Source organism: Panicum virgatum, chromosome 2N (assembly GCF_016808335.1).
Source record: "Panicum virgatum strain AP13 chromosome 2N, P.virgatum_v5, whole genome shotgun sequence".
NCBI lineage: Eukaryota > Viridiplantae > Streptophyta > Magnoliopsida > Poales > Poaceae > Panicum > Panicum virgatum.
The window spans coordinates 19,777,378-19,803,043 of record NC_053146.1 but is presented as its reverse complement, the minus strand read 5'-3'; the positions used below and the strand labels follow the sequence as shown (position 1 = coordinate 19,803,043).

Genomic DNA, 25,666 nt, shown 5'->3' with positions numbered 1-25,666 from the left:
TTCCGATCCAATGATAAGTGTGGCTCGAGCTGATAAACTCAACAAACGCCGCAAGAAGGATGCCGGTGCCGATAACGATGCAGATGATTAGAATTATTGAAGAATTTGTCGGAAAAAACTTATGAGAATTCATACTTGTAAATATTATTGTCTTTTATCCATGTATGTATATAATTTCTAACATTTCTTTTATCCATGTATGTATATAATTTTTTTATTTGCTTTGCTCTATATACAAATACGAATTCTAGATACGAGTACGAGTACGAATACACAAACCGCTGCGAGTACGACTACTAATACTAATTAATTGAAATTGAAAGGAGAAGAGAACAAATATAAAGCATTAAAAAGAAAAAAAAATCATTTAGTACCGGTTGGTACTAAACTGCTCGGCCTAACCAACCGGTACTAAACAGGCATGCACTTAGTACCGGAGGAGCGGTACCGGTCGGGAAACCGGTACAAACCGGGGTTCCCGACCAATACTAATGAGAGATTTTCTAGCAGTGACGCTGGTGCCACGAAACACACCATGGCGTGTTTAACCAAACAGACTAGTCACAGTTAGTCGATGATTAGTCTTCTAGTCAAGATAATCACCTTGGTAGACATGATCTGTAGTCATAACCACGACTCCTCTCTGATTATTATTTGAACGACTTAAACATGCCCTTGCGATGGTACTCTTGTTTGCATCATGGAGCTAGCTAGAGACCGAACCGCCGATCTCTGCTCTGGAAGGAGCGCAAGGCTTCAAGGTAGTCAGCCGCCCCAAAGTCGGGCCACTTCTTGTCGGTGAAGAAAAACTCCGCGTACGCCACCTGCCACAGCGGGAAGTTGCTCAGCAGCAAGTCGCCGCCGGTCCTGATGACCAAGTCGATGTCGGAGAACTCGCCGGCGGGGCTGGTCGCGATCTTGCCGGCGAGGTGCGACTCGTTGATGTCGTCCGGGCTGAGCTCGTTCGCCCGCACCGCCCGGGCGAGCTCTCGGCACGCCTGGGCCATGTCCCACTGCCCCGTGTAGCAGAACGCTAGCATCACGTGCAACTGTGAGTTGTGCCTCGTGGCCTCGTCGGCTTCCGCGGCGCCGCGCCGCAGAGAACCCGGTTAGAAATCTAGGCAATTTTCGGTATATTTTAATTCCAAAATTAGATATATAAACTAGCAATATTTCTATGACTTTAAGGAGTAAAAGTAAACATGTGAACATGTTTATACTTATCACACATATAAGCATAAACAATATAAATAACCAAAGTTTTAGGGAGTACCCTAAAGCGGGGCCGTTGCCGGAGGCATTGGCTGCGCTGTTACCAACTGGAGTAGACATCTACTCGGTTGGCCTCAGTCGAAGTAGTCGAACTAAATCGGTGCAGGAAGATGTTCGCAGTGCAGTCCCACGAACGGTCACCAAGATGTAGTCGACGTAGTCGTTCGGCCACCAGAATGTAGTCGACGTAGTTGTTCGGCTCGTCCACCAGGAAGTAGTCGTACAATCGGGCAAAGCCTTAGTATTTTTGAGCAGTCACGCTAAAGCGTTACCCAAAAACCTGATTGCCCGCCTATCCCGTGCAGGATCTCAAGGCGAGCAAGGTTTCGGAGGCCTGCTCACGCTAATTCTGTGCGCGCAGAGATTAGCGTTGGGGAACTCAGTTGTTGCAACTGGAGAGGGAGAAGAGAGGAGCCGAGTTGCCTCAGTGCTCTGGTGCAGGATGGATGAGGGGCATGGCACTCCTTATATAGTGACTCAGGTGCTCAGGTTCGTTGAACCTGGACACCATCAGAGTCATTTAGGTGATGCGGTTATGGCCATTAATTACAGATTTAATTGCACGTTTAATCGCACGATTAATTGCTGTCAACGGCAAAATAGCCATCACATCACACCGCGCCACGCCGCGCCGCGCCGCGCCGCGCCCGCCGCGCCGCGCCGCACCGCCCGTCCGGCCGGCCGCGCCGCGCCGCGCCTCGCCTCGGCCTCGGCCTCGGCCTCGGCCACGGCCACGGCCACGGCCACGGCCACGGCCCGGCCCGGCCCGGCTCGGCGAGGCGAGCGAGCGCGCGCGCGCGTGTGGTTCACCGTCCTCCTCTTACCGGCTTCACAAGTGGTGTACAAGAAGTCCACCTTTTAAGTCGGTTGAGATCCTCCTCAATTCCCGGTACGGAATTAAACATTGATTCCCTAGCATTAATAGTGAGCTTTAAATTCTTTTATTGCTTTAGAATAAATGGGCCAAGCCCATTACTCCAACAATCCCCACCAAGAAATTCAAGCCACACTAGAAATACCCTCATTCTCTCTTTGATATACCAGTATTCGACAGAGACTGTTAAGTTGAACTTCCATCTAGGACAAAGGCTACACTTATTCACAACTGTGCAATGGACTATGCCTTGAATTGCCAGTTTTGTGCAAACAAGTTTGACCAGAGCCCTACACTGGTACTAGGCTGCAAAAGCATCCCCGCGGTTTGGAGCTTATAAGTCATACTCCAGGCCCTTCATGAGTTTCTAGAGAATACCCAATTCTCATAGACCATGACCAGTGGTCAAACTCATATAGGTGTGTTCCTTTCAGATGTTCTGTAGGACAACATCTTTTGTTTCAAGAAAACAACTCATTTGTTTAAAAGAAACCACCTGGCACACATTAAGGTATAGACCAACCTGCCATACAGATTAGAAGAGAAATGCACCTTATACACGGAATGAGCCCTTTTCACAAAGGTTCTCTTCTCACAGTCAGACTTTAGTTTTGTTTCACCATCCTAATTCACGGGATCTCCGATCACATAGGACAGGTTTCCACTATAGAATGACTCACGTGGGTCTCAAGCCCAATTCCATAGATGCATTGTCTATCACATTTCGTGAAAGACCCTTTGTAAACTGATCTGCCAGATTTTTAGCCGTCTGAACATAGTCCAGGGCTATAACTCCGGAGTTTCTCAATTTTCTGACAGATTTCAACCGCCTTTTCACATGTCTAGATGACTTCATGTTATCCTTTGAACTATTCACCTTGACAATTACCGTTTGATTGTCACAGTTCATTAGGATTGCCGGTAACGGTTTTTCAACTATCGGCAAGTCCATAAGGAGCTCACGAAGCCACTCAGCCTCAACAGTGGCGGTATCTAATGCTGTGAGTTCTGCTTCCATAGTTGACCTCGTTAAGATGGTCTGCTTGCAAGACTTCCAGGAAACAGCTCCACCACCAAGTGTAAACACATATCCACTTGTGGCCTTTATCTCATCAGCATCAGAAATCCAATTTGAATCACTATACCCTTCTAGTACCCTTGGGTACCCGGTGTAGTGAATTCCATAGTTCATTGTCCCCTTCAGATAGCGCATTACTCTTTCAAGACCCTTCCAATGATCATCTCCCGGGTTTGAAACAAACCGGCTCAGTTTGCTTACAGCAAACGAGATATCAGGTCTTGTAGCGCTCGCTAAATACATTAATGAACCAATGATCTGAGAATATCTCAGCTGATCTCGCATTATCCTTTTGTTCTTTCTAAGAATTAAACTGGCATCATATGGTGTTAAGACAGGTTTATAGTCACTATAACCAAAGCGACTTAACACCTTCTCCACATAGTGAGACTGTGTAAGAATCACCCCACCATTGATCTCTTTTACCAGCTTTATATTAAGGATAACATCAGCTTCTCCCAGATCCTTCATCTCAAAATTTTGAGATAAAAACTCTTTGACTTCCTTAATCACATTAAGGCTAGTGCCAAAGATCAGTATGTCATCCACATACAAGCACAAAATCACTCCTTCAGCCCCACCATAGCGATAGTACACACATCTGTCAGCTTCGTTCACAACAAAGCCGGCAGAGGTCAAAGTTCTATCAAACTTTTCATGCCACTGCTTAGGCGCTTGCTTGAGACCATATAAAGATTTTAACAACTTACAAACCATTCCTTCTTGACCCTTTGATACAAACCCATCCGGCTGATCCTATATAGATCTCCTCTTCTAACTCTCCATTGAGGAAAGCCGTCTTAACGTCCATCTGATGAACGAGAAGACCATAAGAGGCTGCCAAGGAAAGTAACACTCGAATTGTGGTCAATCGGGCAACTGGTGAATAAGTGTCAAAGAAATCTTCTCCTTCTTTTTGTGTATAACCCTTGGCCACAAGCCTAGCCTTGTACTTTTCAATAGTACCATCTGGCCTAAGCTTTTTCTTGAACACCCACTTGCATCCAACCGGTTTACATCCATAAGGACGTTCAACGACCTCCCAGGTTCCATTAGACATAATAGAATCCATCTCACTCCTTACTGCTTCCTTCCAATAGTCAGCATCAGGAGATGAATATGCCTCTTCAATGGTTCTGGGTGTATCATCTATGAGGTATACAATGAAATCATCACCAAAAGACTTTACAGTCCTTTGTCTCTTGCTCTTTCTCGGAGCATCATTGTTATCCTCCTCAGAATTTTCTACAAGTGTATGTTCATTGTGTTCTATCGGCTCAGCAGAGCCATCATCCTTGATGAACTCTTGCCTAGATGAACTTGTTTCATCTCTCATGGGAAAAATGTTTTCAAAAAATGTAGCATCTCTGGACTCCATTATAGTACCAACATGCATGTCAGGTACTCCAGATTTCACTATTAAAAATCTATATCCAACGCTGTGAATAGCATAACCTAGAAAGATACAATCCACAGTTTTAGGTCCAAGCTTACGTTTCTTGGTTATTGGCACACTCACTTTTGCCAAACAACCCCATGTACGTAAGTATGACAGTGTTGGCCTTTTCTTCTCCCATTCCTCGAAAGGAGTTATCTCTTTATTCTTTGTAGGAACACGGTTTAGGACATGACATGCAGTCAATATAGCCTCACCCCACCATTCCTTGGAAAGTCCCGCTGTATCTAACATGGCGTTAACCAAATCCGTTAGAGTGCGGTTCTTTCTTTCGGCAACCCCATTTGACTGAGGTGAATAGGGAGGCGTCCTCTCATGAATAATACCATGTTCCCCGCAAAATAAAGTGAATAAATTTGAGAAATACTCGCCACCACGATCTGACCTAACTCTTTTGATCTTTCTCTCAAGTTGGTTTTCTACTTCAGCTTTATAGATTTTAAAGTAGTGTAAAGCTTCATCTTTTGACTTCAACAAATAGATGTAACAAAATCTAGTACTATCATCAATCAAAGTCATGAAATATTTTTTACCACCTTTTGTCAACACTCCATTCATTTCGCACAAATCGGAATGAATTAATTCTAAGGGTGCCAAGCTCCTTGCCTCCGCGGTCTTATGAGGCTTACGAGTTTGTTTTGATTCAACACATACATGACACTTAGAATTTTCGACAAATGTGAACTTTGGAATTAAGCTCAAATTAGCTAAGCGCATCATACAACCAAAATTAACGTGACAAAGCCTCGAATGCCAAACATTTGTTTCATCAATGTTAATAACATTGTATGCAATTTTATTACAAACATCTGACAAAGAAAGACGGAACAAACCTCCGCTTTCATAACTTTTTCCAACAAAAGTACCAAACTTAGACAAGATACATTTATTGGACTCAAAGACTAATTTGAAACCATCTCTACACAGTAGAGAGCCGCTGACTAAATTCTTCTTGATGGTGGGGACATGCTGCACGTTCTTCAGCTGCACGGTCTTCCCCGAAGTAAACTTCAGATTTACCGTACCAACACCAAGAACACGCGCATGTGATCCGTTCCCCATCAGCAAGGAGGAAGTCCCGCCGGTCTGGTAAGAAGAGAACAAAGAAGCATCAGCACAAACATGAATATTAGCACTAGTATCAACCCACCACTCGGGTGAACCAAAGACTGAAAGAACAGTAGGTAATAAATTACCGTACCCCGAAGTTCCTCCAGGCTCGCTAATAACCATGTTGGCGGAGTTGTTGCCTTTGCGGTTCGGACACTTTGCAGCAAAGTGATCCGTACTAGCGCACACATAGCAAGCTCCCGTCTTCTTCTTCTTCTTAAAAGTGGTTGTCTTCTTAGTCTTTGGTTGGTTCTGCGGTGGCTTTTTCTTGTTCTTGTTGAAGTTGTTCTTCTGAACAAGATTGGCACTTGAAGCACCAACAACTCCTTTCCCACGTATGTCCTTTGCTCTCGCCTTCTCCTCAACATCAAGAGTCCCTATGAGTCCATCTATTGTGAACTCCTGTCTCTTATGTTTTAGAGAAGTAGCAAAGTCCCTCCAAGAAGGTGGCAGCTTAGAGATTATACCTCCAGCCACAAACTTATTGGGTAACACACATGGGGACTCTTTGCTGCAATTTTTGAGATATTTTGCCAGAGTATGTATTTCATGAGCCTGTTCCACTACAGAACGGTCTTCGACCATCCTGTACTCAAGGAACTGCTCCATGATATACAACTCACTCCCGGCGTCAGATACTCCATATTGAGCCTCAAGAGCATCCCACAAAGCTTTGCCAGTTGGCAGCCGGATATAAGAATCCACCAGGTTATCACCGAGAACACTAATGATCAAGCCTCGAAAGAGGATATCAGCCTCATCGAACGCACTCCCTTCCTCTGGAGAGAATTGTTCAGGCTTACCCTCTTTCACATGGATCACTCTCGATAGTGTTAACCACAGTATAAGCCGCTCTTGCCAACGTTTGTAATTTGAACCATCAAAAGGTGATGGTTTGATTGATGCAGCAAAGCTAGATACCGAAAGCCTATTAACACAATCAGGTTTTTGGATTGTTAGAAATCTAGGCAATTTTCGGTATATTTTAATTCCAAAATTAGATGTATAAACTAGCAATATTTCTATGACTTTAAGGAGTAAAAGTAAACATGTGAACATGTTTATACTTATCACACATATAAGCATAAACAATATAAATAACCAAAGTTTTAGGGAGTACCCTAAAGCGGGGCCGTTGCCGGAGGCATTGGCTGCGCTGTTACCAACTGGAGTAGACATCTACTCGGTTGGCCTCAGTCGAAGTAGTCGAACTAAATCGGTGCAGGAAGATGTTCGCAGTGCAGTCCCACGAACGGTCACCAAGATGTAGTCGACGTAGTCGTTCGGCCACCAGAATGTAGTCGACGTAGTTGTTCGGCTCGTCCACCAGGAAGTAGTCGTACAATCGGGCAAAGCCTTAGTATTTTTGAGCAGTCACGCTAAAGCGTTACCCAAAAACCTGATTGCCCGCCTATCCCGTGCAGGATCTCAAGGCGAGCAAGGTTTCGGAGGCCTGCTCACGCTAATTCTGTGCGCGCAGAGATTAGCGTTGGGGAACTCAGTTGTTGCAACTGGAGAGGGAGAAGAGAGGAGCCGAGTTGCCTCAGTGCTCTGGTGCAGGATGGATGAGGGGCATGGCACTCCTTATATAGTGACTCAGGTGCTCAGGTTCGTTGAACCTGGACACCATCAGAGTCATTTAGGTGATGCGGTTATGGCCATTAATTACAGATTTAATTGCACGTTTAATCGCACGATTAATTGCTGTCAACGGCAAAATAGCCATCACATCACACCGCGCCACGCCGCGCCGCGCCGCGCCGCACCGCCCGTCCGGCCGGCCGCGCCGCGCCTCGCCTCGCCTCGGCCTCGGCCTCGGCCTCGGCCACGGCCACGGCCACGGCCACGGCCCGGCCCGGCCCGGCTCGGCGAGGCGAGCGAGCGCGCGCGCGCGTGTGGTTCACCGTCCTCCTCTTACCGGCTTCACAAGTGGTGTCCAAGAAGTCCACCTTTTAAGTCGGTTGAGATCCTCCTCAATTCCCGGTACGGAATTAAACATTGATTCCCTAGCATTAATAGTGGGCTTTAAATTCTTTTATTGCTTTAGAATAAATGGGCCAAGCCCATTACTCCAACAATCCCCACCAAGAAATTCAAGCCACACTAGAAATACCCTCATTCTCTCTTTGATATACCAGTATTCGACAGAGACTGTTAAGTTGAACTTCCATCTAGGACAAAGGCTACACTTATTCACAACTGTGCAATGGACTATGCCTTGAATTGCCAGTTTTGTGCAAACAAGTTTGACCAGAGCCCTACACTGGTACTAGGCTGCAAAAGCATCCCCGCGGTTTGGAGCTTATAAGTCATACTCCAGGCCCTTCATGAGTTTCTAGAGAATACCCAATTCTCATAGACCATGACCAGTGGTCAAACTCATATAGGTGTGTTCCTTTCAGATGTTCTGTAGGACAACATCTTTTGTTTCAAGAAAACAACTCATTTGTTTAAAAGAAACCACCTGGCACACATTAAGGTATAGACCAACCTGCCATACAGATTAGAAGAGAAATGCACCTTATACACGGAATGAGCCCTTTTCACAAAGGTTCTCTTCTCACAGTCAGACTTTAGTTTTGTTTCACCATCCTAATTCACGGGATCTCCGATCACATAGGACAGGTTTCCACTATAGAATGACTCACGTGGGTCTCAAGCCCAATTCCATAGATGCATTGTCTATCACATTTCGTGAAAGACCCTTTGTAAACTGATCTGCCAGATTTTTAGCCGTCTGAACATAGTCCAGGGCTATAACTCCGGAGTTTCTCAATTTTCTGACAGATTTCAACCGCCTTTTCACATGTCTAGATGACTTCATGTTATCCTTTGAACTATTCACCTTGACAATTACCGTTTGATTGTCACAGTTCATTAGGATTGCCGGTAACGGTTTTTCAACTATCGGCAAGTCCATAAGGAGCTCACGAAGCCACTCAGCCTCAACAGTGGCGGTATCTAATGCTGTGAGTTCTGCTTCCATAGTTGACCTCGTTAAGATGGTCTGCTTGCAAGACTTCCAGGAAACAGCTCCACCACCAAGTGTAAACACATATCCACTTGTGGCCTTTATCTCATCAGCATCAGAAATCCAATTTGAATCACTATACCCTTCTAGTACCCTTGGGTACCCGGTGTAGTGAATTCCATAGTTCATTGTCCCCTTCAGATAGCGCATTACTCTTTCAAGACCCTTCCAATGATCATCTCCCGGGTTTGAAACAAACCGGCTCAGTTTGCTTACAGCAAACGAGATATCAGGTCTTGTAGCGCTCGCTAAATACATTAATGAACCAATGATCTGAGAATATCTCAGCTGATCTCGCATTATCCTTTTGTTCTTTCTAAGAATTAAACTGGCATCATATGGTGTTAAGACAGGTTTATAGTCACTATAACCAAAGCGACTTAACACCTTCTCCACATAGTGAGACTGTGTAAGAATCACCCCACCATTGATCTCTTTTACCAGCTTTATATTAAGGATAACATCAGCTTCTCCCAGATCCTTCATCTCAAAATTTTGAGATAAAAACTCTTTGACTTCCTTAATCACATTAAGGCTAGTGCCAAAGATCAGTATGTCATCCACATACAAGCACAAAATCACTCCTTCAGCCCCACCATAGCGATAGTACACACATCTGTCAGCTTCGTTCACAACAAAGCCGGCAGAGGTCAAAGTTCTATCAAACTTTTCATGCCACTGCTTCCGTACAAATCAACACAATGTAAGAAGCACCCTAATAAGGTGACACATACAAAGGTGACGCGTTGCGATATAGGTGACGCGCGAAGATGATGCACATCACCTTTGGCACCTTCTAAAACATTGCCCGTCACCTTTCATATGACATAGGTGGCGTGCAACATCAAATCACGTCACCTTTGTTATATATGACGGGCCACGTTTATTGGCCGTCACCAATAAGTTTCATATAGGTGACGGGCAACATTAAAGCACGTCATCTATAAGGTTTGTATAGGTGATGGGTTTTGATAAGTCAAAGGTGATGAGAATCATCAAATCGCGTCACCTTTGTGATGACATAGGTGACATGCAACATCAAGACGCTTTACATTTGTGATTTTTTATAATATTTAAACACACGATTTTCGAAAAATTAAAATTATCTCAGATTAAAAAATGGTCTACACAAAAATTGTAGGTCTCAACCCGATCTACAACTTTGTAGTTGAAATTTTTTTTAGTTGAGGTTGTTTTGGTACCCAAATACATGGTTTAAATTTTGAATTTCAAATTTTTAAAATTTTCAAATGACCTCATATGGAAAAAATTATATATGAAAGTTGTAGGTCGCGACCAGATTTACAACTTTGTAGTTGAATTTTTTTTTTCATTTGAGATCATTATAGTTGTGGAATGGGTTATATAAGATATTTGAAATTAGTGATGATAAAATAAAAATATCTCATTATTGGTCACATGTGATGCTATAGCCTAGTGGTAGGAAAGGGTATGTGTGAGGCTGAGGTTGTGAGTTCGAGTTCTGGTAGAGGTGAAAAAAATCGAACGAGCCGGTGGCGGCGGTGCTGAAGCTCAGATGGTAGTGGCAGACGGGGAGTGTGAGAGCACATGGCCTGTTGGATCTCTACGTCTTGGACCAAGTTGGCGGGCCACTCTTGTGTTCACGGCAGCTGCTCAATAGTGAGAGGACCACTGAAAATATTGGATTCCCTTATGTGCCACTAGTTGAAAGGACACACTGTCACCGTGGTGAACGGGCAGCTCCCCGGACCCGTGATCAAACATCACCGAGGGGATAAGGCGGCCGTCCATGCATGCATGTGGTCAATAAGTATTGCCTGTGGCTGCGTTGGCGAGATCCGTAAGACGGGATCTGAGTCATCCATAATTTCTTTATTCATTTATTATTGTTCCGAACCAATCATGGCCTCACCAGGGAAGTAGGGAACAACTTGTCGCCATTCCTGCGGACCACATTCAACGTGTCATGGCCTACAACCTCGAAGACAACCAGAATTTTGAGCGCTCAGAATAAGGTTGTGTGGATGGAGAAGCCCAGTTACTCCAGTTACCTGCGTCCAGCTGTTCAAAAGAATTTGCCTTCACTGGCTTCTTCATGCTCCAACAGCACTGGTTCCTTGACTTTTTTTTTCCCTTTGAGACAGTGTTGACAGTCAAAATTGGCACCAACCGGTCTGACCGAGCGGCTGACCGGTTGAGGCACTATGGCCTGTCCGGCAAGGACCGACCGGTCTGACCTGTAGGTCCGACCGGTCCAGGTAGAGTCCGAGTATAACTAGGGTTTTTCATAGATTTAGATCTGTAAACAGAATTTCTTGCGGTATAAGTCCACCCCTCCCTATAAATATAAAGGGTCACGGCCAATTAGGAAATCCAATCGATCAAAACACATCAATACATTACTTTTCTTTATGTTTATTGCCTTTACTTTTGTCTCTAAACCCTAGCTCTTCCAACCCCAATCTGCTGTTCTTCCTTCGTCTCCACGATGTCTGAAGGCGTTCTAGGTGGCCTGCCGATCCTAGAACAACCCTACGCGCGCTTGCCCTGACGGGGTCCCTCCCGGGCGAGCGCTCGTCGGATTTCGCCGTTTTGCACCGGTGAACCGGTCTGACCGGTTACCCCGACCGGTCTAACCAGTCTGAGCATCGGCGCTGCAATTCTGCCGTCGCTCACCGCGCGATCAAGCGCATTCTTGTGTTGGCTCTAGATTGGCGCCAACATATTTTGGCGACTCCGCTGGGGAAGAAGATCTTGGTTATTTAAAACCGATCTATTCTATTACCATGGTGAAGCTGTCGAATCCTGGTGAGATCGATCCCGATAACGTCTGCAGACCGTCTGTTGATGAATTGCCGCCCGAGGATCGTCAAGTTTATGAAGCCTTCATAAAGGAGTGTGAAGAGGAGAACAAGCGGCGCAAGAAAAAAGAACTTGAAGAAAAACGTCAGTGGTTCTTGTCTCACTTTTCCAAGAATCGGAAGGGTGATATCTCTAAGGACAAGAAGGTGGTCATTCTTTCGGATGAAGATGAGCAAGCCAAATCAAGTGCTACTGTTAGTGCTACAACACCGCCTACTTTAGAGCAAATTACTCAATTGGTGGTTAATGGTCAAGAAAAAAATACTTGCTACTGTTCAAGGTATGATTGATAAATCATTAGGCAAGCAACCTTTGATTGATGATAGTGGTACTCCTAGACCTAATATTGATGGCACTTTTTATCATAATACTATGCATCTTGAATCATCGACGATACCTGCAGCACAGTACGGCATGCCGATGAATTTTTATGATGGTCAGAAGCCTCCAGAGCAGTACGCGAATGGAACAGTTAGACCAGTTGCACAAACCGGTCAGACCGGTCTCGGTGGACCAGTTCCAACCGGTCAGACCGGTCCTGGTGCTCTGGTGGCGTATCAGTCGTCTCCTGAATCTATTACTAGTATGCCTCCTGTTCAGGCTGATTTTAGCCGAACAAATGGGTTTACTGGTTATGGTGTTCCTCCATACGCCACTATGACTTATAATCCGTATACTATGTGTAACACCCGATTTATAAAAGGACATAAACCGAGCAATCATATACGTGCCAGGATCAAGTCGCACATATATACAACAGAATGAACAATATATCACAGCACATATCACGTAAAAAGATATAATAAAGCGAGTACGAATGTTATTTATTACATTAATGACAAAATATCTGATACAGAGTATGCGGAAGCGTAAAACATATATGAGAAACTCTCAGAAGCAGGGCGCCACAGGGACGTCAACTGGGAGACGAACGCCTAGAAGTCCTCGTACTGCTGGTAGCTCCGGGTGAACTCCCTCGCGTCGGCAGGAACTGAGCAGCAGTAGAGTGTCCCTAAAAGAACAAGAGGAAAAAAAGTGTAGAGGAGGCAAGGGTGAGTACACAACTCGTACTCACTAAGTATAACACAAACTATGAGGCTCTAAGGTTGGCTGACTCAACTGCATTATCTTTTAAGTCTTGGCAAAATTTTATTAAAGCTATTTACTACAAGTTGATGAATTACCATAAACCCGGTTATATAGTAATTAATCAAAATTAATCATGTTACTACTGAGAACCATACCAAACCAAGCCACCCGGGGAGTGGCCAACTAGGTTGTCGCTCTATGAACCGGTCCTTATGGAGAGTGGCCAACCAAGCACTAAGCACCGTGCTGGCCCCCTAAACCATGTTTCTATAAAAACCAATTTTAACGAGACGTGAGCCACTCAAGCACAACACAGAGGGCCACTCTCAGAATTAAGTTGCATATACCATTAATCAAATTAATTAAAAAGGACCAAGTGTGTTATAGCACGGCACCTAGCACAACTAACCAAAATGCAACCCAAAGGATATATATAAAGATATAAAGTGGCTAGGAAAGTCCTTATAGGCATACAATATTAAAATGCAGTATGAAAATGTATTTAAAGTGATATGTGTTGTTCATGTTATACTTGCCTTCCTCAAAGTTCTCCTGCTGCTCAAACTGCTATGAAGAAGGCTCCTGGTACTGGTACTCCTCCGAAGGATCAACATCTATTCACGATCGCAACGCCAAAACAAGTCCAGCACATACACATACATGCAAACAAAAGCAAAAGCTAAGAAACAGTACCACAATATATAAAAACAGTGAACAAAACTAAGCTAGAACTATTCTAGGCGTTACAACGATCGCGTGGACATAAAGAACGCCTAAAACGGAGCTAGAACGCGAAAACTAGGCCTAAAATAGGATCTAGAGGCTTAATTGTAAGAAAAACTAAGTTCTAGGAGCTTCTGCGCAAGAAACCAGGGACCTTTGTGCAAAAACCAAAAAGATCCAGGGGCTAACGCGTGAAAAAGCCAAGGTGGACGGCGGGTTCTATATCTAAAAAGCTCAGGGGTCTAAGTGCTAAAAATTGGGCCTAGTTGGAAATATTTTTACACAGTTATGGATTGCAGGTTGATATTAGGAAAGGAGGGGGTCTCTTTAGCAAAAATACCAGGCGCTGACCTGTAACCTCTCTGTTGACTCGGGTGGAAACGATCCTGGACCGTCGATCTGGGATAGGATGGATCAAATGTTTTGGGGGCGTGGGCGGCGGCGGGAGCACCGGCGCGCGGCGGCGCACGGCGGCGGGGTCGCCGGAGTTCGGCTAAACGGCCCTCCAGGGTCCTATTCGTCCCGTTTTCTGAGCCGGGGTGACGTGCGCGACGTCGCGAACTCGACCCCGTGCTCAGTGCGGGGCTACAACACGGTGGCGCATAGGGACTGCGGTGGGGCGGATCGGCCTACGCCGGCAAGAGATTCGCGCGAGCGTGGAGGCACAGAAAAAGGGGGAAAAGGGGCGGATCGGTTGCTTACCACCACATGAAGCTCCCAGGCACGCCATCGTCGAGGAAGAGATGGCGGTACAGTGGGTCAACGCGCGGCTTGATGAGCTCGAGCTCGGCAATGGCGGCGGAGCGGAGGCAGAGCTTGCGGATGGGGCGCTGCGGTGGCCGTCCGGGCGTCTGGGCTCCACATATCGACTCGTGGCGGCGCTGTGGAGTAGAATAGGGGGTTAGTGGGGCCAGAGAGCAACCGGTGGTGAGAAATCATGACGGCGGCCGAGCTCACCTGTGGCGAAACTTGGTCAAATTCCGGCGAGGGCGCGGCTCGGACTGGGGCAAGCGGACTCAGGTTAATCCTGGGCTCGGGGCAGAGCTCTGGCGGGGCTCGGCAAGAGCGGTGGCTTGGCAGGGCGGCGTGGCCGCGGCGGCGCCGGGGTGCGGTGCGGTGGAGCAAGGTGGGCGGCGCTCTAGGGTTTGAGGCGGCTGCGAGAGTGGGGAGATATGGGGCGTAGGGGGTCGCGGAGCGTTTTAAAGGAGGGGAAGCCAGGGATCTCGGCGTGCGGGCCGGGATTGTCGCACTGCGCTGGCTCGAGCGCTGAGCAGGGCAGGTCGGAGAAGGTCGCGGCGGGGAAGATGGAGGACCTGACAGTGGGATTGAGCTGTCAGCGAGCGAGCGGTAACGGGCGACGCAGGGCGAGCGGCTGCAGGCGCTGACGTGCGGGCCCAGGAGCGCCGCGGGAGAAATGGAACCGGGCCACGCGAGTGGGAGGCGGGGCGAGCTGGGCCACGGGGGAAAAAAACAAGGAGAGGGCTGGGCTGCTTGCGGGTTTGGGCTGGTTTTCTTCTTTCCTTTTTCTTTCTCTTTTCTTTTTCCTCTGAAGTCAAAACTATTTGAATTCAAATTCAGATTTGAATTCAAAACCCTAACACTCAAACAAAATGAAAACCATGCACCAGCATGAATGCACACACATGTTAGCCCTAAAATAAATTTTAATTACTTTATGAAGCAAAAATAAATTATAAATGCAAGGCTAAGCAAATTAAATCCTAGAAAATTAAATAAAGCTAATTAAATTTTTTATTAAATACTGAAATTTAAATTAGGGTGTTACAAATCCTACCCCCTTACAGGAATCTTGTCCCGAGATTCTGGGCTGGCTAGCAAAGAGAAACAAGGATGGGATTAAGTTCTACGCACAACTGAGTTGGATTCTCATACCCACATGTCTTGAGTTGGAAGTATGTTGAACCTCATGCTCAATTTGCTCTCCTGACGAGGTCTGGACCTTTACCACTCTTTTGGTAGGCTGCATCACAAGTTTCTTTCGAATTGACCAATTTTGACCAAGAATGATGTCGATTCCTGTTGACTCCATTACAATAAGGTGCTCAGGGAAGGTTGCCTCGCCTATCCTCATGCTGACTCGAGGACATATGTAACTGGAGATCTGTTCTTCTTCTAATGATTTGACGACCATTCTCTTCCTCATGGGAAGCTTCAATATCTCATGCTTAGCAGCAAACTGCGTGCTGATGAATGAATGTGTAGCACGAGGATCTATCAACACTGAGGCTGGGAATGAATTAACTGGAAGCATACCAAGAATGACTGGACTATCATCCCGAATGGTTTCTGCTGACACATGGTGAACTCTACCCTGGAGGTACTCTTTTGGTCCCTTCTTGGATTGCTCATGCTTTGTACGATCACTACACACTGGCATCACCTGCTGCTGATCCTGGTCATTCTGGGCATCTTGCTTGGAGCAGATCCCGGAAATAAGGTGGGTCTCGTCACCACTGGTATGCGGGATTGGTGAAAGGTCCTGGACTGGTGCTACCGGTGACAGGTGATTCTGTGGACAACTTTTGGCATAATGACCTTCTTGCCTGCATTGGTAGCACAGGCGACGGCGGTTAATGGCGCTACTTGGTTGAATCACATTCATAGTGATAGTCAACTCATCAACATAATCATAGAGTGCTTGGTTCTTGACCTGTGTATCTCTAGAGCACTCAGGATCCTTTCTCTTCTGGATGGTCTGTAGCTCTTCGACTGCTGGACCGTCAAGGAAAAGGGAATTCTCTGCTAGCTGCTCTTGATGAGACCTCTTTCTCTTTGTACTGGAGAACAACCTCTGGTTCCTCCTAGTTGTGGCTTCATCTTCAGTCGTACGAACTTGATGACAAGGAATGCCATAGAACTGGCAACACGGACAAGCTTTCTCACCATTCTTCGGGTGGTATGCTATTTTCGAAGACTGATCTTGTATCGTTATCGGCTGCTCCACGAAAACAGTTGCATGAACACCATCACCCATTGCACTATCTCCAAGGCCGTTTTGTTCTGCTGACATCTGAGCTGGGTAAAGAGGAAACACAGGTAAGGTCAAGGAAGAGAGAAAAACTCCACTATTTAAGGTTCTATCTTATTTAGACAACACTGCCCATGCATCACTGCTGCTAACTCAAGATGGGTGTTGCATAAGTCCGAAAAAAAGGAACTATAGCATAACTCTTCTGCCTCACTTGAGAGATTCTCAAGTTCTCCTGTACTATCTGCAGGCCGGGGTGTCACATCCCTACCCCCTTACAGAAACCGACGTCCTCGTCGGTGAATTCCTGGATATCACATCCTCTTCGCACTATCCCTCTTCTCAATAAGCAAGACAGGAGAAACCCAAGGCAATATAAGGTAGAGGATGGAGTGGATGGTTTTAACCCCAACGGTCTAACTCATTTTATTAATTAATTAACTTTAACTTAAGACTGATTTTCATTAAACAAATTTAACTACTAAGCTATGCAACCAACCAAAAATCCAAATCAAACATTGGCATAATAACAAGCATTAAAAAGTTCATTCTTTAGTCGAGTTTAACACACAACTCGACTAACACCACGCGTCGCAGAACGTTGTATCATGCTATTATAAAGGGGTCATTTAGCTTACACCTATGATGGTCAGATGATTTACTCCAGGCCAGAATCTACGGAAACTATTCTATAGAGAAAAATCAAGGCAGGACGAGTAAAAATCTTAGAATTCAAGTAGTATAATAGCAAAATAGTCTCAGTAGACAAGGCTGAGAGAGAAGAAGACTTAAAACTCGCCCAGTTCTATCTAGGCTTTCGTCCTACAGTCGATATATCTCTGATACCACTCTGTAACACCTGGTTTATAAAAGGACATAAACCGAGCAATCATATACGTGCCAAGATCAAGTCACACGTATATACAACAGAATGAACAATATATCACAGCACATATCACGTAAAAAGATATAATAAAGCGAGTACGAATGTTATTTATTACATTAATGACAAAATGTCTGATACAAAGTATGCGGAAGCGTAAAACATATACGAGAAACTCTCGGAAGTAGGGCGCCACAGGGACGTCGACTGGGAGACGAACACCTAGAAGTCCTCGTACTCCTGGTAGCTCCGGGTGAACTCCCTCGCGTCGGCAGGAACTGAGCAGCAGTAGAGTGTCCCCAAAAGAACAAGAGGAAAAAAAGTGTAGAGGAGGCAAGGGTGAGTACACAACTCGTACTCAACAAGTATAACACAAACTATGAGGCTCTAAGGTTGGCTGACTCAACTGCATTAGCTTTTAAGTCTTGGAAAATTTTTATTAAAGCTATTTACTACAAGTTGATGAATTACCATAAACCCGGTTCATAGTAATTAATCAAAATTAATCATGTTACTACTGAGAACCATACCAAACCAAGCCACCCGGGGAAATCCTCCTAACCAAAGGAAGATAACCCCACTAATCAAAAGGAGGATCTGGGCCGCTCATGACCGTGAGCACGGCTAGTATACCAGTTTTACACTCTGCAGAGGTTGCACATCTTTACCCACAAGTCGTGAGCTACGCTAGTTGTTCATCACACTTCCTTAGGTGAGATGGCTAGCAAACTCACTACGAGGCCTTTACAAAGAATCTCGTTGGTAAGGAGTAACCGCGAGGGTGGATCGGCGACTATGGCGCAGGTCTAGTGGGCGTCAAGACACAGGTGCACAGACCAAGCACAGACGAGGCCACTCAGTACGAGGGCCATAGAAGCTTACCTCCCCTGCCCCGCAGGTAAGTTACTCCAGACCAAAAAGACCTAATTATTATGCCAAGACCGTCCCATTCCAGTCTTGTGGTAGCGCTGTTGTCCCAGGTTGTCGCTCTATGAACCTGTCCTTATGGAGAGTGGCCAACCAAGCACTAAGCACCGTGCTGGCCCCCTAAACCATGTTTCTATAAAAACCAATTTTAACGAGACGTGAGCCACTCAAGCACAACACAGAGGGCCACTCTCAGAATTAAGTTGCATATACCATTAATCAAATTAATTAAAAAGGACCAAGTGTGTTATAGCGCGGCACCTAGCACAACTAACCAAAATGCAACCCAAAGGATATATATAAAGGATATAAAGTGGCTAGGAAAGTCCTTATAGGCATACAATATTAAAATGCAGTATGAAAATGTATTTAAAGTGATAGGTGTTGTTCATGTTATACTTGCCTTCCTCAAAGTTCTCCTGCTACTCAAACTGCTCTGAAGATGGCTCCTGGTACTGGTACTCCTCCGAAGGATCAACATCTATTCACGATCGCAACGCCAAAACAAGTCCAGCACATACACATACATGCAAACAAAAGCAAAAGCTAAGAAATAGTACAACAATACATAAAAACATCGAACAAAACTAAGCTAGAACTATTCTACGCGTTACAATGATCGCGTGGACATAAAGAACGCCTAAAACGGAGCTAGAACGCGAAAACTAGGCCTAAAACAGGATCTAGGGGCTTAACCGTAAGAAAAACTAAGTTCTAGGGGCTTCTGCGCAAGAAACCAGGGACCTTTGTGCAAAAACCGAAAAGATCCAGGGGCTAACGCGTGAAAAAGCCAGAGGTGGACGGCGGGTTCTATATCTAAAAAGCTCAAGGGTCTAAGTGCTAAAAACTGGGCCTGGTTGGAAATATTTTTACACAGTCATGGATTGCGGGTTGATATTAGGAAAGGAGGGGGTCTCTTTAGCAAAAATGCCAGGCGCTGACCGTTAACCTCTCTGTTGACTCGGGTGGAAACGATCCTGGACCGTCGATCTGGGATCAGATGGATCAGACGTTTTGGGGGCGTGGGCGGCGGCGGGAGCACCGACGCACGGCGGCGGGGTCGCCGAAGTTCGGATAAACGGCCCTCCATGACCCTATTCATCCCGTTTCCTGAGCCGGGGTGACGTGCGCAACGTCGCGAACTCGACCCCATGCTCATTACGGGGCGGATCGGCATACGCCGGCGAGCGATTCGCGCGAGTGTGGAGGCGCGGAAAAAGGGGGAAAAGGGGCGGATCGGTTGCTTACCACCACACGAAGCTCCCAGGCACGCCGTCATCGAGGAAGAGGTGGCGGTACAGTGGGTCAACGCGCGGCACGACGAGCTTGAGCTCGGCAATGGTGGTGGAGCGGAGGCAGAGCTTGCGAACGGGGCGCTGCGGTGACCCTCCGGGCGTCTGGGCTCCACGTATCGACTCGTGGTGGCGCTGTGGAGTAGAACAGGGGGTCAGTGGGGCCAGAGAGCCACCGGTGGTGAGAAATCATGGCGGCGGCCGAGCTCACCTGCGGCGAAACTTGGTCAAATTCTGGCGAGGGCGCGGCTCAGACCGGGGCAAGCGGACTCAGGTTAATCCTGGGCTCAGGGCGGAGCTCTGGCGGGGCTCGGCAAGAGCGGTGGCTTGGCAGGGCGGCGTGGCCGCGGCGGCGCCGGGGTGCGGTGCGGCGGAGAAAGGTGGGCGGCGCTCTAGGGTTTGAGGCGGCTGCGAGAGTGGGGAGATACGGGGCGCAGGGGGTCGCGGAGCGTGTTAAAGGAGGGGAAGCCTGGGATCTCGGCGTGCGGGCCGGGATTGACGCACTGCGCTGGCTCGAGCGCTGAACAGGGTAGGTCGGAGAAGGTCGCGGCGGGGAAGACGGAGGACCTGACAGTGGGACTGAGCTGTCAGCGAGCGAGCGGTAACGGGCGACGTGGGGCGACGCGGGGCAAGCGGCTGCAGGCGCTGATGTGCGGGCCTAGGAGCGCAGCGGCTGAGGCGAGCGCGCGGGCTGAACGCGTTGCGCGGGGTTGGGACAGCTGGGCCGCGGGAGAAAGGGAACCGGGCCACGCGAGTGGGAGGCGGGGCGAGCTGGGCCGCGGGGGAAAAAAACAAGGAGAGGGCTGGGCTGCTTGCGGGTTTGGGCTGGTTTTCTTCTTTCCTTTTTCTTTCTCTTTTCTTTTTCCTCTGAAGTCAAAACTATTTGAATTCAAATTCAGATTTGAATTCAAAACCCTAACACTCAAACAAAATGAAAACCATGCACCAGCATGAATGCACACACATGTTAGCCCTAAAATAAATTTTAATTACTTTATGAAGCAAAAATAAATTATAAATGCAAGGCTAAGCAAATTAAATCCTAGAAAATTAAATAAAGCCAATTAAATTTGTTATTAAATATTGAAATTTAAATTAGGGTGTTACACTATGCCTCCCCAAAGTTCGGGCTATTCATATGGTGCAGTGCCAAAGCATGGTTATTCGCAGCAAACACCATATACACAGCCGAATCATGCACCGCAAATGCTGAATAGGTCTAGCGCCAATGTTTAGAGGCCAAATGATTCTTATTTTAATCAAATACTTGAGAAACATAAGAAAGATTTGGCTGTTATGTTTAAAGAGTCTTTTGACATAGAACTTAAGGATAAAACTCTTGTTTGTCAAAAACCATATCCTGAGAGTTTTGATTCCATACCATATCCTCAGAATTTCAAGGTGCCTGAATTTATTAAATTCACTGGGGAGGATAGTAGGACTACATGGGAGCATGTTAGTCAGTTTAATGCACAAATGGGAATTCATGGGAGTCTTGATCATTTGAAAATTAGAATGTTCCCTTTGTCTTTATCTGGCACTGCTTTTTCACGGTTTTCGGCATTAGCTCCTAATTCTGTGCAAACTTGGTCTCAATTAGAACGTAAATTTCATGATCATTTTTATAATGGTGAAAATGAGTTGATGCTATGTCATTTAACATCGGTTAAGCAAAAGCATGATGAGTCTGTTGCTGAATTTATTAGAAGATTTAGAGATATAAAAAACCTATGTTATAGCTTGGTTATTTCTTAAAAGGATCTTGCTGAATTAGCTCTTAATGGTTTGAGATCTCATATTAAAGAAAAATTAGAAGGATATGAGTTTCTAACTTTTAATCAAGTGTTGCAGAGGGCTTTGGCTCAAGAAAGCCGAAGCAAAGAGTCTATGTTTAAACCCGATCGTCTTAGTATGCATATGCTACAAGGAGAATCTTCAGACGATGAGGGTAATGAAGTATATGCTGCTGAATTTGTATGGTCATCTAGTGATAAGCCCAGCACTTGTACTTCTTTAAAGCCGATTTCTAAAAATCGGCAAGATGAGATTAAATTCACTTTTGATGTGACAAAGTGTGATAGAATTTTTGATGAATTGGCAAAGCTTGGGAAGATTAAGTTCTTTCACACTATTCCATCAACGGAGGAATTGAAGCGGCGTGCATATTGTAAGTTACACAATACTTTTTCTCATGCCACTAATGATTGCAATGTTCTTCGTAGACAAATACAATCGGCTAAAATGAAGGACGATTGGTTGTTCCTGCGATGCAAATTGATCAAAATCCTTTTCCCGTTCATACACTTGAGTTGTCAAATCCAAAAGTATTGATTCGGCCGCATCAAGTCGAATCGACTAAAGGGAAAAATGTGGTGGTTGGTGAGGAAAGACATGAGAAAAAGGTGCTGCAGAGCAAGACTCCTCAAGTTGCAACAGAGACTTCAACACTCGGGGGGCAGGACAAGGAAAAAGAGGCCGACAACAAGTCAACCGGTCTGACCGGTTCGACCGGTCTGACCGGTCGTGGGACCGGTCTGACCAGTACGCCCAGTAAGTCTGGGAATTGCTCTAAAAGCAAGACAAGGCCGAGTTTCAAGGAACTCTTGGGCAAATATGAGAAGGGAGGGAGTGCTCAGAGACATAAGGAGTCACCAAACGAAGTCAAGGATACGGAATCATCGTCAAGACATCAAGAGCAGTCGAGTCAAGGTAATTATATTTCATCTAGTGGACCGATTGCTGCATGGTATTGCTGGTATCCTTACTTTTATACACCTATGAATTATAGTAGGATGCATATGCAATCATATTATATTCAATATCCTCCTATGTATCCAAATCATGTATTACTACAAAGACCGATTGTTGCTAGCAATAATCCGGTCAAGCAAGATGTTGATTGCAGCAAAGAAAATGAGAGGAGCAAGGAGCAAGATTCAAAGTATCTACAGCTGAGGTGGTGTCCCTCAGGCTTGTCTCATACTCAGAAGCGAAGGCTGCAACGTATGCGCAAGAAGGAGGCAATGGAACAACAAGTGGAGGCCGTGCCAAAGATGTCAGCGACAATGAAGAAGGTGTGGCGGCCCAAACAAGTTGTTTCAACATCGACTTGAGCAAAACATGGCCGATAATTGTTTATCGCCTTTAGTACAAAAAATAGCCAATGTAGTGTTAATCATCGCCCTTATACAATTTTGGCTCAGAAGAATGTTTTTTGGCAAGAAAGCTTTACCAAAAAACAGGGGGGCATATGTTGACAGCCAAAATTGGCACCAACCGGTCTGACCGAGCGGTCTGACCGAGCGGTCTGACCGGTCGAGACACTGTGGGCTGTCCGGCAGAGACTGACCAGTCCAGGTAGAGTCCGAGTACAACTAGGATTTTCCATAGATTTAGATCTGTAAACAGGACTTCTTGCGGGATAAGTCCACCCCACCCTATAAATATAAAGGGTCACGGCCTATTAGGAAATCCAATCGATCAAAACACATCAATACATTACTTTTCTTTATGTTTATTGCCTTTACTTTTGTCTCTAAACCCTAGCTCTTCTAACCCCAATCTGCTGTTCTTCCTTCGTCTCCGCGACTTCTATAGGTGTTCTAGGTGGCCTGCCGATCCTAGAACAACCCTATGCGCGCTTGCCCTGACGGGGTCCCTCTCGGGCGAGCGTTCGTCGGATTTCGCCGTTCTGCACCGGCGAACCGGTCTGACTGGTTACCTCAACCGGTCTAACCAGTCTGAGCATCGGCGCTGCAATTGTGCCGTCGCTCACCGCGCGATCAAGCGCATTCGTGTGTTGGCCCTAGATTGGCGCCAACAGACAGATTGGTGCTTTGACTTGGGAAAAGAAAAAGCAAGCAAGCAAGGGCACAATAGACCTTTCGCATCTAGATTTAACGGCATCAGTTGAAAATGACATGAAAGGGATGCAAATTTTCAACTAGTGGCACTTAAGGGAATCCAATATTTTCAGTGGTTCTCTCACTATAAATTCCATCGATTGAGGAGCTACCACTACCAGAAACTGTGCGTTTGCCGTGTGTTGACAACAAAATTTGGTAAATTTGATGTACTCTGAATTATGAAGCATTCGGCTCTTTGTGTCAATATGAAAGCTGATAGTCAGCAGCGGTTGCTGATGAAGCCGAAAGCCTGGTTGCTGGCCGGGGATTCACGCATGAAAATAATTGAAGCAAAAGGCTAATCGGAACTTGCATGCGGGCATGTGAAGTCACGTGGGAAGGAGAAGAAAGCAAACGTGATTAGTAACATGGCCTGATTATATTATTTAATAATGGAGGCAAGTCAAATGAAAATGGAGTTTGCACATGCATGCATATTCGCATTGGAAAGTGACGTTCGCATGAGGAAAAACATCATCGTTGGCTTAAATAGTTAATAAAGCATGCGTGCATGGCAAGTTGATTAAAATAAAGAATGAAAAGGTGCCGCACGGGAGGGAGTCCAGGATAACTGCGTATGGTGTGATCAATCTTTGCGCAGATGGATCGGCAAGGAGCTTAATTAGAAAGGATTCAACAGAAAGGGAAGATAGAGTGCATGTATCTTAGAATTTGTGTTTAAGTTTAGATTTTGCTTGTGAGGCAAGTTAGTTCATCGTATAAATATGTATCCCTAGTCTCTGTAAAAGATTTGTCACACAACCAATACAAAACAATTTACTTTCTCAAGTACTTTTACCTTTCTGCCCTAAGAGTAGGAGTAATGTAGATTTTTGATGAGTTCTTCAGCAAGTTGGGCTGCATCGCTTCGATTCCAGTTCGCCGCGGTCTTCGTCTACCAGGAGTTCTAGGATTTAACCACCGGGCACATCGCTGTGGTTTCGTCTAGATTCACCTACGAGTTACCGGGTATCCCAGATCTCAACTTCCGGGCGCATCGCTGTCGTTGAATCTAGTTCTTATATATCCACCAGTTATCGAGTACCTTGGATCTTCGGCCGATGGCACATTCGCTTCTGTCTGGGTCTACGGTATTCACCAGTTATCGATTTTGCCCTATCTTGTGAGCATTATCTCTTGCTAGATGTGGTAGAATCATAATTATCCTAGTCTTGAGTAAGATCGCATCGGCTGATTTATCTTTGATTTATCGTCTTATTGTTCAGATTGTTTTAATTAGCTTTATCTTGATAAAATATACGATAGATTGTTCAATAGCCTGTTGCATCTTAATCTTGGGTACTTGTCAAGTGTTGTTGGGAACGAGTTCTATTGTGGATAAATCTATTGGCTGATGAAGTTAGATTAATCTTTTGCTAGTATTATTTCTGGATTGCAACTTTCGGGCGCATCACTGTTGTTTCATCTAGAAATACTGGTGGTAATGCTAGTCGAAGCATCATTGACTTATGGTCCTTTTCATAGTAAATTGAAAGCCCAATGGCACTCTATTTCTTGTCGGCTTGCTAGACGATAGTTTTCATCTTTATTGTTATCAATCTTATGGATTTGATCCAGATAGCCGATGAGTTGCTCATCCACATTAGGATGCTGAAATCGACTTTATGGACGATAATTTATTTATTATATTTTATTTGGCTACATCATCATCGTTACCGGTGCCAGGATAAAATCGGCCTGATCGGCCGATCCCCTTTGACCTTAGAAGAATTATCTTTACCTTGCCAGTTGAATGGTCAAACTGACTGGCACGCCTCGGTTTTGTAACACCCAGAAGAAAACAAAATAATCCTTCGGAGGCAAACGCACATTAGTTTGAAGGTTTACAGTCTGAGCGTAGTGAACAGGACCCTCAGGCTTTTGTGTGTTGATTTTTGCATCAACACACTTTTGGCACGCCCAGTGGGACACGATTGAATTGAATATCGCTATGGGTCCAGCTGGTGGTATTTGAGCCCACATATCTTAGAAAAAGTCACCATGGAGATTTTATCCAAAGAAGCCGATGTCCTTGCTTATTGTCAGCGGATAACCAGTTCTAAATATATATCTGGGGTGTATAAGCAAACAATTTAGAAGAGTATTATTTTATCAGCTGTTGAGCAGCCGATTAGATGAGTATCGTGTATCAGCTCTTGAATTGGTGACTACTTCAGTTGTGCTGACTTCCTG

The 25,666-nt window shown here is 45.6% G+C and overlaps 1 protein-coding gene across 1 annotated transcript; it reads right to left on the bottom strand.

Annotated features, from left to right (window-relative positions):
* Window positions 1-477: 477 nt before the first annotated feature.
* Window positions 478-1,106, bottom strand: LOC120662476 (dehydrodolichyl diphosphate synthase CPT5, chloroplastic-like; the record flags this gene model as incomplete). Its single annotated transcript, XM_039941617.1, has 1 exon — window positions 478-1,106. A coding segment is annotated over one exon (396 nt), but the record flags the coding sequence as incomplete, so codon positions are not given.
* Between the last annotated feature and the right edge of the window lie 24,560 nt (window positions 1,107-25,666).